We start from the raw sequence: 19411 nt of genomic DNA on the forward strand, positions 1-19411 counted from the left end.
AGACACCCAAAAGAAATGTGAATCGCCACTGACTCTGGGCTGCTTTCATGCATATGCAGACATCTCAAGTTAATGGAGTGTTTCTTGGTTTGCAATCGACCCCATTCTGCAGCTCCAAAAAAAAAACATGTTCTGAGCTGCACTTAAACTCAGTCTACAGTCAATGTTCAGATCTGATGATTGACTGCTGTTGAAACTAATATTTGCTATATATCATAACTCCACAGTACACCTAACACTCACGAAGCTTGGCAGAACAAACAACAATGAGCCCCATATCTCCACCCACACATCTACAAAGTCCTCCAAGCCCAATCTCCTTGTATGGAGTTCGTCATATCTAGGTCTTACTCAAAGACGCTGGTGTGATTGAAGTGGATAGTTTCAAATGAAATTATTTTCTTAAATAATGTTATCACCCAAGTGCTAGTTCCAAGTAACCTGCACAGGTATCTAATACTGAAAAACAAATAGCTCTCTGTTTGTTCATTTACTCGGTGGCCACGGTATTACGTAACTCCTATACCTAATAAAGTGTACTGAGCATTTATTCTTGGACCTCTGCTGCTGTAGCCCATCCGTTTTGAGCTATGGCCTGTTGTGCATTCAAAGATGCTTTTCTGTTGTAATGTGTGGTTGAATTACTCTCGCCTTCCTGTCACCTTGAACCAGTCTGGACATTCTCCTCTGACCTCTCTTATCAACAAGGCATTTGTTTCCCCACGGAACTGCTGTTCACTGGATTTTTTTTTGTTTTTTGCACCATTCTCTGTAAACTCTAGAGTCTGTGTACTTGAGAATCCTAGAAGACAGCAACTTCTGAGATACTCAAACTGAGAATGGTAGCACCAACTATCGTTCCATACTCAAAGTCACCTCGATCATACTTCTCCATTCTGATGTTCAGTCTGAACCTCTTGACCATGTCTGTATGCTTTAATGCATTGAGTTGCTGCCACGTGATTGGCTGATTAGATGTTTGCATTAATGAGCAGATATACAGGTATCTAATAAAGTGGCTACTTGGGGTATTTGGTTTGGCAGTATTTAAAACCCATGCTCTGTGTTAATCCAGTGTCTTGAGTGGTGGTAGTGCAACATCGTGAACATCATTTGACGCGTCCATCAATCATATTTGATTTAATATTTTAAGATCACATACTGAAAAAGTCTGATTAGTAGGAGGTCGAGCTTGTTTTGAGTGAAGGATGCCTGGGAGTGCAATGTATCAATGTTTGATGCTCGGGGGGGGGGGGGGGGTGGTTCTGGATTATTTTGTGCTCACCCAACACCAAGAGGGGATTCCCAAAATATTAAACAATTGCTGGGATAAGAAAGCCGTGGATTAACTTTTTTTTTCCCCCAGAGAGTCGCACTGACAGTACGGGAATGCTGCAACCTTGTGCAAAATCCTCCCACTGGGCAACACACCCAGAATGCTGGAGAAACTCAGCAGGTCAGACAGCATCGATGGAGGGAAATAAACGGTCGATATTCTGGGCTGAGAGGGCTGCCGGCCCAAATCGGTGACGGTTTATTCCCCTCCACAGATGCTGCCTGACCTGCTGAGTTCCTCCAGCGCTTTGCTCGAGATTACCAACATCTACAGAATCTCTTCGTATCTCCCTCTGGTCATGTTCACCCTTGCGTATAGTTCCTAAGTCTTAGTCATTTCATTGTGTGAGCAACACATACAAAATACTGGCGGAGCTCAGCAGGTCAGGCAGCGTCTATGGAAAAGAGTAAACGGTTGAAATTACGTGCCGGGACCCTTCTTCAGGACTGGGAAGGACGGGGAGAAGCCAGAGTAAGAAGGAGAGGGGAGGGGAGGGGGGGGGAAGAAGTACTAGGTGGTAGGTGAAACCAGGAGAAGGGGTGGGGGTAAAGTAAAGAGCTGGGAAGTTGATGGAAGGGATAAAGGAGAAGGGAGAATCTGGTAGGGAGGGGACAGTAGACCATGGAAGAAAGGGAAGGAGAACCAATCATTAATCTACTTCACCCCCTCTCCCTCTTTTGGTTCCACTGTAACATAACTTCCTGACTTTTAAATTCAGCACCTCAACCAATAAAGGCAAGCATGTCATTTGCTTTCTTAACTACTAGTCACTTTCAGAGACCATGAACTGGAACACCAAGAACCCTCTGCTCATCATCACTGTTAAGAGTCAGTGTATTGCCTCTTTACGTTTGATCTACCAAGGCGCAACACTCCACATTTGACCAGGTTAAACTCCATCTGCCTTTTCTTTGCCCGTATTTGCAACCGATTCATATCCCGCTATATCCTTTGCCAGTCTTGTATGCTGTCCACAACACCACCAGTCCCTATATCATCTGCAAACAGACTAAGCCACCCATCCACATTTGAAGAAATACAGATCTCAGTCAGAGTTAGTCTGTCCGAGCTGGCCACAGTATCAGTTTTAAATCCATCGATACCATTTGAAATCTCACCTTCCATTACATCAGACATTAAACTGACATAGTCTGCCCGGTCTAAACCTGACCAGAATCTACGAACACCTGTTTTGTCATTGGTAATGACAAAACGAGATTTCAAATGGAATTCTAATTCTTCTGTGATAATGGGACATCCCACCTCAGCCAGACCAAACGACCCCCCCGCACTACCCTGCTATCTTTTCTATATATCCTTTTAAAAACACTCACCTAGTCACCTTCTGAAGCGCCGATCCATCCTTCACAAAAGGAAGAGACGAGCAAGTCCCTTGTCTTTTGGAAGAGAACTCTTCCCTAGTTCCTCCAGCATTTAGTGTGTGTTGCTCCGGATTTCCAGCAACTGCAAGACCTCATGCTGTAATAAGTAGCATCTTGAGGTATGGGATGGATCATTGTGGCAACGTTGAGAATGATGGTAAGTTTGGAGGGAGGGATGAGAATAGAGAGTGCGGGGCGGTACAATCCCAAACATTGTGCAGGCTCAGGTTATGACTGAGGGATTAAGGGAGTACCATTGGTCCTTCTGGACGCGGTGGAGAGAAGGTTGTCCCGGTCACTGCCCAAGGGTGTCTTTGTCCATGATAGTGTTGCCTTCATTTCTACTACCACCATGGTAAACAGTGGCACCCCCAGCAAACTCTTTCCCTGAGAACGGATGGTGTGCACGTCCAGAAACTTAAGCAGAGGAGATCTGTTCGTTTGGGGCTTTCACGTCTGTTTGGAAATACACAGCATATCAGAGCTTGCAAGGGTACAGTGCTGAGGGAGGGAGAGACGGGGAGAAGGAAATAGAATAAGAGGAAGTGAAAGGCAAATGAAATGGAGAGAGAGGAAAGAGGGGAGAGTGGAACAGAGAGAGGGATTACAGGGGAGGCAGGAACAATGAGGGAGAAGGGGATGGTGACAGGTTGAGGGGGTGTGGGAGAGGAACGGCAGGGAGAGGAGGCAAAATGCAGAGGGGGAAATGGGGAGAGGGGAACAAGGGTTGAGAGGGATTGGGAGAGGCAGAGGTTGAGGGAGGAAAAGGAAGTGGAAGAGATGGGGAGAGAGGGTTGAGAGACAGACGGAGAGAGGGGAATGGAGGGAGAGGGATAGTGTTGGGACAGAGGGTGGTTGAGAACAGGGCTAGAGTGAGAGAAGGTGGTGGAAAGGGAGATGAGGCAGGATCTCCCTCATATCTATGACTCCCTCTCATAAAGGTTCTCCCTCTCTTTTATGGACAGAAATGGGATAAGACAGAAACACAGGAAAGTGGGAAACTAACAGGTTATTGAATCTGAGAGAGAATCAGTTTTATTACCAGTAACATTAGATTGGTTGTTCTATGGGAGCTCAATTTCATAGTTTAAGAGAAGTTTGGATAGGTAATGGATGGGAGGGGTATGGAGAGCTATGGTCCTGGTGCAAGTTGATGGGAGTAAGCAGCTTAAATGGTTTGGCATGGACTAGATGGGCTGAACGGCCTGTTCTGTGATTCTACAAAACTAAAACATGCAGCAAAAGAAATAACGAGGGAGTTTTCATGGAACATGCAGAGGGGAAGAAGCTGTTCCTGAACTGTTGAGTGTGAGTTTTCAGGCTCCCGTACCTTTTCCTTGTGGTAGTAATGAGAAAAGGGCATGCCTGGGGGGGGGGGGGGGGGGTGCGCAGAGGGCCTTGAAGCACTGTCTTTCGAAGATGTCCTTGATGGTGGAGAGTGTAGTACCATGATGGAACTGGCTGAATCTGCAACCCTCTGCTTCCGTTTGTGATCCTGTGCATTGGAGGCTGCATACAAGGTTGTGATGCATTCGGTTAGGCCGCTGTCCAATGTATGAGTGTAGATACTGCACAAATCTCTGGTGCCATACCAAATCTCCTCAAACTTTCTTAGAGCTGCTGGCCTACGTTCTTTGTGATTGTGTCAATGTGTTGGGCCCAGCACAGATCCCTCTCCCCGCCCCCCCCCCCCCCAGATCCCCAGATGTTAATGCCCAAGGTGGCTGTTCACTCTGTCCACAGCTGACCTCTCAATGAGGACTGGTGTGAGAGCTTAGGACAAATTTTGCTGTGATTCTGTACTGTTTGTCCTACCCCCATCAGGAAGAAGGCTGGTGAACATGTAAGAGCCCATGGTATTACAGGAAAGATACTAGCATGCATACTAACTAGCATGATAACATGTATACTAGCATGTTATGCATGATTGGCAGGAGGCAAATGGAGTCTTTTCTTGTTGGCTGCCGGTAACTAGTGGTGTTCCACAGGGGTCTGTGTTAGGACTGCTTCTTTTTATGTTATATGTCAATGGTTTGGATGATGGAATTGACAGCTTTATTGCCAAGTTTGCTGATGTTACGAAGGTAGGTGGAGGGGCAGCTGGTTTTGAGATGTAGAGAGTCTACAGAAGGACTTAGATTAGGAAAATGGGCAAAGAAGTGGCAACACACACACAAAATGCTGGTGGAACGCAGCAGGCCAGGCAGCATCTATAGAGAGAAGCACAGTTGACGTTTCGGGCCGAGACCCTTCGTCAGGACTAACTGAAAGGAAAGATAGTAAGAGATTTGAAAGTAGGAGGGGGAGGCAGAAATCTGAAGTGAAGTGACAGATGGAATACAGTGTTGGGAAGTGTTTGGTCATTCATTTTGCTAGAAAAAAATGGAAGGGTTGACTTTTCTAAGTGGAGAGATAATTCAAAAATCTGAATTCATTTTGAGAGGACAATAGAAAGTAGGTGCAGGAGTAGGCCATTCGGCCCTTCTAGCCAGCACCGCCATTCACTGTGATCATGGCTGATCATCCACAATCAGTACCCCGTTCCTGCCCTCTCCCCATATCCCTTGACCCCGCTATCTATAAGAGCTCTATCTAACTCTCTCTTGAATGCATCCAGAGACTTGGCCTCCGCTGCCTTCTGGGGCAGAGCATTCCACATATCCACCACTCTCTGGGTGAAAAAGTTTTTCTGCATATCTGTCCTAAATGGCCTACCCTTTGTTCTTAAACTGTGGCCTCTAGTTCTGGACTCACCCATCAGCGGGAACATGCTTCCTGCCTCCAGCGTGTCCAATCCCTTAATAATCTTATATGTTTCAATCAGATCCCCTCTCATTCTTCTAAATTCCAGTGTATACAAACCCAGTTGCTGCAATCTTTCAACATATGACAGTCCCGCCATTCCGGGAATTAACCTTGTGAACCTACACTGCACTCCCTCGATAGCAAGAATGTCCTTCCTCAAATTTGGAGACCAAAACTGCACACAATACTCCAGGTGGGGTCTCAGCAGGGCCCTGTACAGCTGCAGAAGGACCTCTTTACTCCTATACTCAATTCCTCTTGTTATAAAAGCCAGCATGCCATTAGCTTTCTTCACTGCCTGTTGTTCCTGCATGCTTGCTTTCATTGACTGATGTACAAGAACACCTAGGACTGAATATAAAAGCAAAAATATAGTGTTGATGCTTTATAAAGAACTAACGAAGCCTCACGGAGTATTGGGCTCTTTATCTTAGAAAGGATGTGTTGAAACTGGAAAAGATATGGAGGAGGTTCATGAAGATGATTCCAGGATTGAACAGCTTGTCATATGAAGAGCGTCTGATGGCTCTGGGCCTGAATTTGCAGGAATTCTGAAGAATGAGGGTGACCTAATTGAAACGTATCGAATGGTGAAAGGTCTTGATGGAGTGGATGAGGAGCGGATGTTCCCTTTGTTGGGGGGAGTCTGGGACCAGGGGACAGAGACTCAGAATAGAAGGGACATCATTTTAGAACAGAGATGAGGAACAATTTCTTTAGCCAGAGAACAGTGAATCTGTGAAATTTGTTGCCATAGGCAGCTGCGCTGACCAAGTCAATGGGTATATTTAAGGCAGAGGTTGATAGAATCTTGAGTAGTCAGGGCGTGAAGGGATACAGGGAGAAGGCAGGAGACTGGGGCTGAGAGGGAAAATGGATCAGTCATGATGAAATGGCGGAGCAGACTCGATGGGCCAGATGACCTAATTCTTCTCGAATGTCTTGTGCAGCATTCACACCAACATCACTGGACTCAAAAACAGTTATTTTCCCTAAGAGGTAAAGCTGATCAACACCTCCACCCACTAACTCCACCTCTACTTTATTATTTCCTGTCAGTCACCTTATGTCCAGCCTAGTGTCACTTTATAAACATATGAATGTAAGCTATTGTATGCATTTATATTTATTGTGACTTTTAATATTACCTGTGTTCTTTATCCTTTGAGTATTTTTTATGCTGTATTGGATCCAGAGTAACAATTATTTTCTTCTCCTTACACTTGTGTTCAGGGAACGCCATTAAACAATCTTGAATCTGAAGAGGCAGCAGAGACTGAGTAACAGTCAAACTTGCTCTTCTGACATTTCCAATGTTCTTTCTCCACAGACCTGGAATCCGGTGGCAGCAGCGGCGAGGAGGAAGAGGTCAAGCACGCAGACCTGGATATCAACCACGTGACTCTACCCACACCACCTAACACGGTACGTACGGCGAGAGCATGCGATTGTATTGATTTTGGCCTAATATGGGAGATGAACTGGGAGAGCTGGTGTAGTTTACTTGCTGCTCCGAACGGAGCCATTCGGTCCATCTGCTCTGTGCTTCACATGTGGAGATGTAAACTCACGTTCAGTCTTTCGGTGAGTCTCCTTTCATCTCTCTCACACACAAACTCTCACACACGCTCGCTCACACACACACACACGCGCGCACACACACGCACACACACACTCACACACACACACATGAAAGATACTCTCACTTACGTACAGGCGCATAATTAACTTTCCCTTGCATGTTTACCCAACATTGCTTAAAACTGAAAATAAAAACAGAATTACTGCAAACCCTCATCAAAGTACATATGTCACCATGTACAGCCCTGAAATTCATACATTATCTATCCATCCACCCACCTCTATCTAACCATCTCTCTATCTCTGTCTCTTCCTCTCGCTATCCATTTCTCTCTCTCTCCATCCTTCTCTGTGTATTTATTTACTGGGATACAGTATGGTCTCGGCAGTTCCAGCCCTTTGAGACGCGCTGCCCAGCAACTCCTGATTTAACTCTAGTCTAATTATGGGACAATTTACAATGACCAATGAACCTGCCAACTGATGTGTCTTTGGACTGTGGGGGGAAACCCACACGGTCACGGGGAGAATGTACAAACTCCTTACAGGAGGAGGTTAACTCCTCCCACAGTGGTTTCTTGCGGTCAATCACTGTAGATCTGGAAAGGCAGATCTCCGGAGAGGTCAGCAGTCATCTTTCCAGGTCTGGCTTTTCCGCCACGATGAGAGCAGTCACAGGGAGAACGTGCAAACTCCTCACAGGCAGAGGCGGGCATTGAACCGGGACCACCTGCACTGTAAAGCACTGTGCTAACCACAACGCTACCACATTGCCCGATGTTGGCACGGTCTGTCCCTGAACCTTTTGGTGTGAGTCCTGAGGCTCCCGTACCTTGATGGCAGCAGCGAGAAGAGAGCATGGGCTGGGTGGTGGGGGTCCCTGATGATGGATCCAACCAGCATCCTGCCTCCATGGTTTGTGTGTAATCGTCTCTTTTGTTATTTCCCGCAGGCAGCTCTGGAGAGTGGTCTGAGCGGTCTGACGATTTTCAGCCAAATACCAGGTACCGAGATGATTTTTGACTTTGTCTTGGTTGTGCTTCTATGGCTGGGCCACTGAGCCAGAAGGTGAACCATACATCACTGCTCCAAGTCTCCAGTTTACAGTGTGGTTAAGACAGAGGCAGGGTGAGCAACAGGTAGAAAACTGTACCATACTTCTGAAACACTTCAGTGAGTTATTGAGGTAGAGTGCAACATGGGTCCTTCAAGTCGTGTCACCCAGCCAATCAAATCCTAGCCTTATCATGGCATAATTTACAATGACCATTTAACCTACCAAGAGCACCCGGAGTAAACCCACTCAGTCTTGAGGAGAATGTAGAAACCCCTTACAGACAGCGGCGGGAATTGAAACACTCTCCCTGGCGCTGTAATAGCGTAACACTACTAGTCTAGGCAAGGTTCTGGTCAGTAAGAACTGAAGAAACCGAGCACACTTTTCGCCCTTCCATTCATTAAAGGAAAACACATGATGGGCTGAATGGCCTCCTATCTTCCTCATGTTATTGGGAACCAGAATCTTGCTTCAGCGGAGAGTGCAGGAGGTGGAAGCTTCCCTTCCTGTCTACTGAACGGCAAGCTCTGCTGTTGGAGGTAGGAGAAGGGATGGGAATGAGGGGTGAGGTGAGGGACAGTCCAGCTGAGTTAGAGACACTCATGGAGGAAGTTCCCTTCTAGAATCACACAGGTTCCACGTACAGCAAAACAGAATGATTGAGAACCCCAGGTCTCAGGCTGCTTGGTGTCCTGATCTCAACTTTGGGAAGGTGTGAAGATCCCTCATATTTGTCATCCAAGTTGATAGGGTGATACTTAAGGGGGCATTGAGGAGACTCTTACATAGGCACATGGAGGAAAGAAAAATAGAGGGCTGTGAAGAAGGGAAGGGTTAGATTGATCTTGGGTTAGATTAAAATCTAGCAGAACATTGTGGGCTGAAGGGCCTATGCTGTACTGTTATGTTTATGTTCTGTATAACGTGAACTTTGGGTGCCTGTGATCTGTCCGTGGGAAGTCTGTCATGCCCTGCTTATCCATGTCTAGAAGGGTTGTAGGTCATCGAGACGTGACAACTTGACGGTGCCTTAGATTGAGTGGGACATCTGCAAGCCAATCTAACACTGCCTCTCTTATTTCAGGAGCCAGTAATCAAGTGCCTCTGGATGACGGGAGGCTGGCACCGAATACTTCCTGCTATTCTCTATTCCAAGCCATGCCTGCAGCCAGCCAGAACCAAGCAAACCTGACCCCTCTGCCTGTTCTCGGTGCAACAGCTTGGGCACCGCAGACCCCAGACGAGAAGCCCAGTGCCACGATTCCGAGCACAACTGAGTTCAAAGCACAGATGAAGGAATATTTTCCGGACCGGGCGCTCGGTTAGTCCCCAACTTTTGTTTCACTGTCACCCCTGTGCATTGCTTGAGTGTGTGTTCAGCTGGCTGATTTAGTCCCAAGCCAGTCAAAGCCCGTAGCTCTGCTGATCCTGTGATGCCAAAAATCAAAACTAAAACTGCAGGCGCTGGAAACCTGAAATAAAAGGAAACGCTGCAAACTGTCAGCTGACTAGGAGAGAAAATTCAAAAATCTGAGGCACAAAGGGACTTGGGGGTCCTTTTGCAGGGTTCTCTAATGGTTAACTTGCAGGTTGAGTCAATGGTGAGGGAGCTGAATGTGCTGTTGGCATTCATTTTGAGAGGACTAGAGTATAAAAGCAAGGATGTAATGTTGAGACTTTATAAGGCACTGGTGAGGTCTCACATGGAGTATCGTGAGCAGTTTTGGGGCCCCCTAACTAAAATAGGAAATGCTGGCACTGGAGCAGATTCAAGGAAGGTTCATAGAATATAGAAAACCACAGCTCATTACAGGCCCTTTGGCCCACAATGTTATGCCGACCGCCTATTCTAGAAACTGCCTAGAATTACCCTACTGCATAGCCCTCTATTTTTCAAAGTTCCATGTACCTATCTAAAAGGCTCTTTAAAGACCCTGTCGTATCCACCTCCACCACCGTCGCTGGCAGTGCATTCCATGCACCACTTACTGTGTGAAAAACTTACCCATGACATCCCCTCTGTACCTACTTCCACGAACCTTAAAACTATACCCCCTCTTGTTAGTCATTTCAGCCCTGGGGGAAGATGCCGCAGGCAATCCACACGGCCTTATACACCTCCGTCAGGTCACCCCTCATCTTCCGTCGCTCCAAGGAGAAAAGGCCAAGTTCACTCACCCTATTCTCATAAGGCATGCTCCCCAATCCAGGCAACATCCTTGTAAATCTCCTCTGCCAAAATGATTCCAGGATTGAACAGCTTGTCATGTGAAAGGGCATTTGATGGTTCTGGGCCAGAAGAATGAGGGGTGACTTATTTGGAACCTATCAAATGGCGAAAAACTTTGACAGAGTCTATGTGAAGAGGATGTTTCCAATAGTGGGAGAGTCCAGGACCAGAGGGATCAGCCTCAGAATAGAGGGGTATCTTTTTAGAACAGAGGTGAGGAGGAATTTCTTTAGCAAGAGAGTGGTGAATCTGTTCATTGCCACAGGCAGCTATGGAGGCCAAGTCATGCTGAGTAAGGATAAAGGGGGTCTTTCTGATGGAGGGAGGCTGGAGTTCTCATCTCACCCTGATGTTTACAGAGCTCTGTCACCATCAGATTGTTGAGTTCTGGAGAGAGATGTGAAATGCTGGTTGGAAGCGTGCAGCTCATCATTAGCGGTCAGTGTGATACTATCACAGCTTGGGGCGCCTGAGTTCGATTCTGATGTCGTCGTACCTCCTCCCCCGTGGAATGTGTAGGTTCTCTCTGGGTGCTCGGATTTCACGGTCCAAACGACATACCGGTTACTAGATTAATTAGTCATTGTAAATTGTCCTGTGATTAGGCGAGTGTTAAGTCGGGGGTTGCTGGGCAGCGGTGTGGCTTGACGGGCCGATAGGACCTTGTATCTCCAAACCAATAAATTAGGCAGGGTTTGTGAAGAGAGAAGAACTGCTCAGTTTAGAAAAACTGTGTTACCTGAAATTGCTGAATTTAATACTGGAACCGCAATAGGGTCTGAATGGAACACGGTGTTCCCAAAACTTCTGTTGGACTGCAGACAAACAGGTTAGAGTGGGAGGGAAATGGAAGATAGAAAGATTTTGGAAGCGATGAAAGGTGGTGTCAGCGAATCTGCCCTTGGTACCCCCAGTGTAGAAACTCTGCCAGGCTAGTTTGTTTTCCCTCACAGACGCTGCCCGATCCACTCAGTGTCCCCAGCACATCCCTTCAACTGCGGCAGACAGACTTTGTCCGTGTTGCTATCTGCTCAGTTCTTCTCACCTCTAGATGACAGAACTCTTCGCAAAGTGTTTTATCATTAGCCATAGAGTGATAGAGCATCACAACACAGAAACAGGTCCTTCAGCCCATCTAGTTCATGCCGACCCATTTTCCTGCCTGGCCCAGGGATTCCCAACCTGGAATCTACAGACCTCTTGCTTAATGGTATTGGTCCATGACATAATAAAACAGGTCCCATCTACCTGCTAGTACAAAGCTGTGCCAAACATGTCCTTAACTTAGAACTACCGAGGCTTACCCATGGCCCTCTATTTTTCAAAGCTCCATGTAGCTGTCCAGGAGTCTCGTAAAAGACCCTATCGTTTCCGCCTCCACCACCTTCGCTGGCAGCCCATTCCACACACTCACCACTCTCTGTGTAAAAAAAACTAACTTATTTTTCTACTATATCTACTATAAGCCTACAGACTCTCACGGCTACGTGGACTGTTCCTCTTCCCACCCTGTCTCTTGCAAAAATGCTATCCCCTTCTCAGTTCCTCCGTCTCCGCCGCATCTGCTCTCAGGATGAGGCTTTTCATTCCAGGACGAAGGAGATGTCTTCCTTTTTTAAACAAAGGGGCTTCCCTTCTTCCACCATCAACTCTGCTCTCAAACGCATCTTTCCCATTTCCCACATATCTGCCCTCACCCCATCCGCCTGCCACCCCACTCGGGATAGGGTTCCCCTTGTCCTCACCTACCACCCCACCAGCCTCCAGGTCCAACGTATAATTCTCCGTAACTTCTGCCACCTCCAACGGGATCCCACTACCAATCACATCTTTCCCTCCACCCCCTTTCTGCTTTCTGCAGGGATCGCTCCCTACGTGACTCCCTTGTCCACTCGTTCCCCCCCCCCCCATCCCTTCCCACCGATCTCCCTCCTGGCACTCATCCTTGTAAGCGGAACAAGCGCTACACCTGCCCTTACACTTCCTCCCTCACCACCATTCAGGGCCCCAGACAGTCCTTCCAGGTGAGGCGACACTTCACCTGTGAGTCGGCTGGTGTGGTATACTGCGTCCGGTGCTCCCGGTGTGGCCTCTTATATATTGGTGAGACCCGACGCAGACTGGGAGACCGTTTCGCTGAACACCTACGCTCGGTCCGCCAGAGAAAGCAGGATCTCCCAGTGGCCACACATTTTATTTCCACATCCCATTCCCATTCTGATATGTCTATCCATGGCCTCCTCTACTGTCAAGATGAATCCACACTCAGGTTGGAGGAACAACACCTTATATACCGGCTGGGTAGCCTCCAACCTGATGGCATGAATATTGACTAACATTCTCTAACTTCCGTTAATGCCCCTCCTCCCCTTCTTACCCTATCCCTGACATACTTAGTTGTTTGTTTTTTTTCTCTCCCTGCCCATCACGCTGCCTGTTCTCCATCTCCCTCTGGTGCTTCCCTCCCCCTTTCTTTCTCCCAAGGCTTCCCGTCCCATGATCCTTTCCCTTCTCCAGCTCTCTATCACTTTTGCCAATCACCTTTCCAGCTCTTAGCTTCACCCCACACCCTCCGGCCTTCTCCTATCATTTCGCATTTCCCCCTCCCTCCACTACTTTCAAATCTCTTACTATCTTTCCTTTCAGTTAGTCCTGATGAAGGGTCTCAGCCCGAAACGTCGACAGTGCTTCTCCTTATAGATGCTGCCTGGCCTGCTGTGTTCCATCAGCATTTTGTGTCTGTTGATTTTACTTATTTTTCTTTTGTATTATGTATTGCATTGAACTGCTGCTGCTAAGTTAATAAATTTCACGACATATGCCGGTGATAATAAACCTGATTCTGACCCGTAATTCTAGTTGCAACCAGTCTCATGGGATATGGCTCTGCGCTTGAGATAGTTGTTCGCGCTCTCCCTATTTCATGCCTTTTTCCCTCCTTTTTTTTGTGCCACCTCAAACTTCGCTTGGTGATGGAATTCCTGAGCCAGGTGTTAGCATTCCTCTAGGAAAAGGAGCTTTCCATGGGGAATGCTGTGTGCTCTTTGCAGAAAGTGGTTAAGAAGGCATACGGTGTATTGGCCTTCATCAATCGTGGAATGAAATTTAGGAGCCGAGAGGTAATGTTGCAGCTATATAGGAGCCTGGTAAGACCCCAATTGGAGTACTGTGCTCAGTTCTCGTCGCCTGGCTACAGGAAGGATGTGGAAGCCATAGAAAGGGTGCAGAGGAGATTTACAAGGGTGTTGCCTGGATTGGGGACTACGCCTTATGAGAATAGGTTGAGTGAACTCGGCCTTTTCTCCATGGAGCGAAGGAGGATGAGAGGTGACCTGATAGAGGAGTATAAGATGATGAGAGGCATTGATCGTGTGGATAGTCGGAGGCTTTTCCCCAGGGCTGAAATGGTTGCCACAAGAGGACACAGGTTTAAGGTGCTGGGGAGTAGGTACAGAGGAGATGTCAGGGGTAAGTCTTAAACTCAGAGTGGTGAGTGCATGGAATGGGCTGCTGGCAACGGTGGTGGAGGTGGATACGATGGGGTCTTTTAAGAGACTTTTGGATAGGTGCATGGAGCTTAGAAAAATAGAGGGCTATGGGTAACCCTAGTAATTTCTAAGGTAGGGACATGTTCGGCACAACTTTGTGGGCCGAAGGGCCTGTATTGTGCTGTAGGTTTTCTATGTTCTAAAAGTGTGTTGGGTGTAACGTGTGCTTTGAGATGCTGGGTTGAAATGCTGTTAAGTGGTAGAGTGTGGAGTCGGCCTTTCCGTTCCTTTTGAGCCACGCCACCCCAGCAACCCCCGACAAACCCGATTAGCCCTAAACTAATCAGGGGACAATTTGCAATGACCAGTTCACCTACCTGGTGTATCATTGGACTTGTGTTGAGTTGTTTTCCAATCTCGACAATGCATTTACAAACGTTTGCGAGGAGACATCATCAGTGCACTGTTCACTGGTGGTGTGCCCTCGAAATGCTTGGCCTTTATACAATTATACACTTCAGACAGTTGGAGAAAACATGCGGATTCCATAGGGAGGACGTACAGAGACTCCTTACAGAACAGCGCCGGAATTGAACTCTGAACTCTGGAAAGCCCCGCGCTGTAATAGCATTGCTCTAACCACTGCGTTACCATGGCTCCAGTGTAAAGTATCTCTCCTTTCAAAAAAAATGATGTGTTTTCACTGGCACAACACTGATGTTGAAAGCATTCTGTAAGTGGGCTTTGCAGCCTGTTGTTTACACAATACTGAAGTATTGGTTGTACTGCAGTGGCATAACACTCATCTCTCTGTTTTAGTCTGGGTCGTGTGTGTGCACAGCAGCATTGTGACTGCCGTAATGCTTCACAGCAATCGCTGTGAGACCAGAACTCCATAAGATAATAGGAGCAGAATTCGGCCATTTGGCCTGTCAAATCTGCTCCACCATTTCATCATGGCTGATCCATTTTCCCTCTCAGCCCCAGTCTCCCCGTATCTAACTCCCCGTATCCCTTCATGCTCGGAGCAATCAAGAATCTGTCAACCTTTACCTTAAATTTACATAAAGATGGCCTCCACGGCCACTTGTAGCCACGAATTCCACAGATTTACTACTCTCCGGCTAAACAAATCCCTCCTCATCTCCGTTCTAAAAGGACACCCCTCTATTCTGAGGTTGTGCCCTCTGGTCTTAGACTCTTCCCACCATAGGGAACATTCTCTCCACATCCACTCTGTCGAGACCTTTCATCGTTCGATAGGTTTCAAATTCGTCACCACCTGAATTCCATTGAGTACAGGCCCAGAGTCGTCAAATGCTCTTCATATGACAAACCAATCAATCCTGGAATCATTTTTGTGAGCCTCCTTTGAACCCTCTCCACCCCCTTTCTAAGATAGGGGCCCAAACCTGCTCATAGTGCTTCCAAGTGAATCCTCACCAGTGCTTTATAAAGTCTCAAGATTACATCTTTGCTTTTATAATCAGAGGAAACTGGTGTGGTCACAGGAGACTATATAAATACCTTACGGACAGTGGGAGAAATTGAACCCCGATCGGTGATCGTTGGTGCTATAAAACATTGTGTTAACTGCTACGCTACCACACTGCGCGTGTTTTGCCATGGGTTGAGAATTCCGGACCCAAATTCGGACGGAAGCAGTCTGTTGACATTGAATGCTTTGGAAGAGGCATTGAGGTAGAACTCGTTTCTCTCTGCAGCAACCGACTTTGAGGTCTCGATCTACTATCGTGGCAGAAAGGTCCGGAAGGAAATCGTGAAGAACCCCAACGGCTTCCGTCTTTCCTACTCCTCGCAGTCTTCCTTCCCCTACCTGCAGGACGTCTTGTTCCCAGACCCCGCCACGACGCTGCTGTGCGACCAGCGGCAGATCAAGTACACCAACAAGCTGCTGGAGCGGGTTGACCAGGGACTGATGCTGGAGATACAGCACAACCAGATTTCCGCCCAGCGCTACGGGGGCTGTAAGGTCTTCTGGTCAGTGGAGCAAGACCCCGGCAGTCGTGAGCCTCAGGAAATTTCAAACAGGAGCTTCACTGCCCTCCATAGCCTGGTGAAGTTCAGTAAAGGTGGGTGAAGTCTATGGCACAGTGGGCTCCAGAGCAATGTTAAGAGAGCTAGCGCTCGGCTCAAAGGTCACATTTGAAAGACTTGAAGGGCCATATAACATGGACAAAGGCCATTCGGCTCTACTGACCCATGTCAGTCAAGATTCTCATCCAGGCTAAGCCCACTTGACCCATATCATTATCCATGAACTTGTTACAAATACCTTCTAGTAGGCAGCCATCGATCCCAGGGGATCGTGGGTTTGCGCCTCTGGCGGACTGTGTCCTCTCCAGGGAGGGAAGATTTGAAGAACCGGCTGTTGCCCATGCAGTGAGTTCCCCCTCTCTACGTCACTGATGTAGTCCAAGGGAAGGGCAAGCGCCGATACGTCGCAGAGGTTGCCAGAGTGAAGTTGTAAACAACCTCAAACTGCCTTCGGGACCCCGGCTCTGGATATCTTCCTCAGAGTTTATTCCCGAAGCCTTTCCCATGGGGTAGGTATGGATGCAAGGCAGCGGAGGTTTAAAGTCAGAGTTTTCCTTCTCCCAGGCAGGCTGCCGTCCAAGGCTGATGAGCTGCAGCTGCCCAAAGCATCTTGGTTTTGAGGTGCCGGTGGTCTGTTCTTGCCCCTTGTCAGTAGAAACAGTTCCGCCGGGCCTAGTAGCTAAGCCACACGCGGAGGCCAAGAGTTGGACTTGGTTGTCAGAGGTTGCTGGAGACGCATGCCATTTGGAGCACTTTATAGGTAGTGGGAGCTTATCCCCACTACCGCCCCCAGCTATGACAACCTTTTACAAATACCTTTTAAATGTTTGTTAATGTACCTGACTAAATTCACTTCCTCTGGCAGCTCGTTCCATAAACTGACCACCCTCTGGAAACAGTTGTCTCTCAACTTCTGATTAACTCTTCCCCCCTCTCACCTTAAAATTAATTCTTCTCATTCTTGATTCCCTAAACCCTAGGGAAAAAAAAAAGACTCTGTCCCATTTACCCTATTTATGCCCCTCATGATTTTACATGCCTCTGTCAGATCACCCCTTGTCCTCCTGTGCTCCAGAGAAAAAAATCACAAGCTGATCAACCGGCTTCCATAATTCAGTCCCCCAGGTTTTGGCAACGTCCTCGTAAGTCTTCTCTCAACTTTCTTCAGGCTATTGGCATCTTTTCTTTAGAAGGACGAGCAAAACTGAACAGTATATCTCATCTGCTACTTCCCAACTTCAACTGGTTACGCCGTGGAAATGGGGAAGACTAGGGTCGAGCTCTTCCGCTCCATCTGCTAGAAGCGGGATTTCCTGGTGCCCAACCATTTTAACTTTTATCCCCATTGGCATTCTTACAAGTCAGTCCGTTGTCTCCTCTTCTGCAACGATGAGGCCACTCTCCAGGTGGAGGAGCAACACCTCATATTTTGTCTGGGTAGCTTCCAACCTGATGGCATGAACATCAATTTCTCTTTCTGGTAACTTCTTTCAGTCCCTCTTCTTCTATTCCCACTTACCTTATTCCCTTCTTACCTCTTCTCCTCAACTGCCTATCACCTCCCTCCTCCTTCCTTTTCTCCTATGGTCCACTCTTTCAGATTCCTTTGTCTCCAGCCCTTTACCTTTCCCACCCGCCTGGCTTCACCTACACCTCCGAGCTTGTCCTCCTTCCCCTTTCCCATTTCATTCTGGTGTCTTTCCCCTTCCTTTCCTGTCCTGGAGAGGGGTCTCGGCCCAAATCGTTAACTGTTTATTCTTTTCCATAGATGCTACCTGACCTGCTGAGTTCCTCCAGCATTTTGTGTGAGTAACTCAGGACAGATTCCCTTAGCTACAAGCCATTAGTTAAGAGCTACAGCTCGTTCATTCGTTTTTCTGCAGAAGTGGTTTGCCATTGCCTTGTTCTGGGCAGTGTCTTTACAAGACGGGTGACCCCAGCCATTATCAATACTCTTCACAGATTGTCTGCCTAGTGGTTAGTGGTCACATAGCCAGGACTTGTGATATGCATCATTTGCTCATACGACCATCCGCACCTGCTCTCATGGCTTTACGTGACCCTGATCAAGGGGCTAAGCAGGTGCTACTCTTGCAGGCTAGCGTAAGAAAGGGGCACCTTACACCTCCATTGGTAGAGACGCATCTCCATCCCACCACCTAGAGCGGTACATCAACCTACCCTCAGTTTCAAGTTTCAGGCTAAGGACTTCTTGATGAAATCCATTTTCAGGAACCAGCTGTGAAGCAGGATTATTTCTACTTACCTGGGTGAACACAACTCCAATAACCCTAGGACAAACAGAACCACCTAGGACAGAGATGTTCTATTCATTTAACACCATCAATATTCACCCCCACCCCACTCTTGCGTCGGCTCTGTGTTCCAGCTACAAAAATACAGTGCAATTCGAACATACACTCAGTGGCCACTTTATTAGGTACACCTGCTCGTTAATGCAAATATCTAATCAGCCAATCATGTAGCAGCAACTCAATGAACGAAAGCATGCAGACATGGTCAAGAAGTTCAGTTGTTGTTCAGACCAAACATCAGAATGGGGAGGAAATGTGATCTAAGTGACTTTGACCGTGGGATGATTGTTGGTGCCAGACGGGGTGGTTTAAGTGTCTGAAAGCTGCTGATCTCCTGGGATCAGGTGTACCTTATAAAGTGGTGTCTGAATATATTTCTGGTCCTTCATTGTTACTGGTGTAAATCTGGGGACTTCCTCCCAACTAGACTGGGACCACCTTCACCAGGCAGAGTGTAGTTGTCCAGGAAAGGGACCCACACCTACTTCACCAGATCTCAAAGGTGTTTAGAGGCACTGGCGGCCCGGATTGAGTGATCAAATGCTACTCTTCCTCTGCAGAGCTCTGTGACTTTGTGAACTCCACTGGTGGCTCTCCGCAGTACACAATTTGGCTGTGCTTTGGAGAGCTTTGGCCCGATCCCGACGGTAGACCCTGGCACAAGAAGATGATCATGGTCCGGGTAAGTCAATTTGTAGGCAGCATGGCACATCGTCCCACCGTGATACTGCACCGAGCTCCCCCTCCCCTCCCCCCCGTGATGGAGAGGGAGAGGACTTGTTGGTACTTGGGTCCAGTTGAGGTTCACAAGAATCATCCCAGGAATGAAAGGGTTAATCATGAGGAGCATTTGATGGTTCTGGGCCTGAACCCGCTGGAGTTTAGAAGAATGAAGAGGGAATCTCATTGAAACAGATTGAATTTTGAAAGATCTAGGTAGAGTGGACATAGAGGGGATGTTTCCTACATTAGGGGAGTCTAGGACCAGAGGGCGCAACCTCAGAATAGAAGGATGTCCATTTAGAACAGAGATGAGGAGGAATTTCTTTAGCCAAGAGATGGTGAATCTGTGGAATTCATTGCCCCAGATGGCTGTGGATGCCAAGTCATTGGGTATATTTAAAGCAGAGGTTGATAAGTTCCTGATTAGCAAGAGTGT

The 19411-nt window shown here is 47.5% G+C and overlaps 1 protein-coding gene across 1 annotated transcript in view; it reads left to right on the forward strand.

Moving 5' to 3' along the window:
• LOC132382943 (interferon regulatory factor 3-like) overlaps positions 1–19411 on the forward strand; it is a 57091-nt gene that overhangs the window by 31446 nt on the left and 6234 nt on the right. Inside the window, exons 4-8 of the mRNA XM_059953549.1 lie at positions 6854–6948; positions 8057–8108; positions 9246–9482; positions 15604–15972; positions 18813–18934. Of these exons, the coding sequence (XP_059809532.1) occupies positions 6854–6948; positions 8057–8108; positions 9246–9482; positions 15604–15972; positions 18813–18934 (875 nt within the window). The remainder of the gene's footprint in view (positions 1–6853; positions 6949–8056; positions 8109–9245; positions 9483–15603; positions 15973–18812; positions 18935–19411) is intronic.

This window comes from Hypanus sabinus, chromosome 29, assembly GCF_030144855.1.
Source record: "Hypanus sabinus isolate sHypSab1 chromosome 29, sHypSab1.hap1, whole genome shotgun sequence".
Lineage (NCBI taxonomy): Eukaryota > Metazoa > Chordata > Chondrichthyes > Myliobatiformes > Dasyatidae > Hypanus > Hypanus sabinus.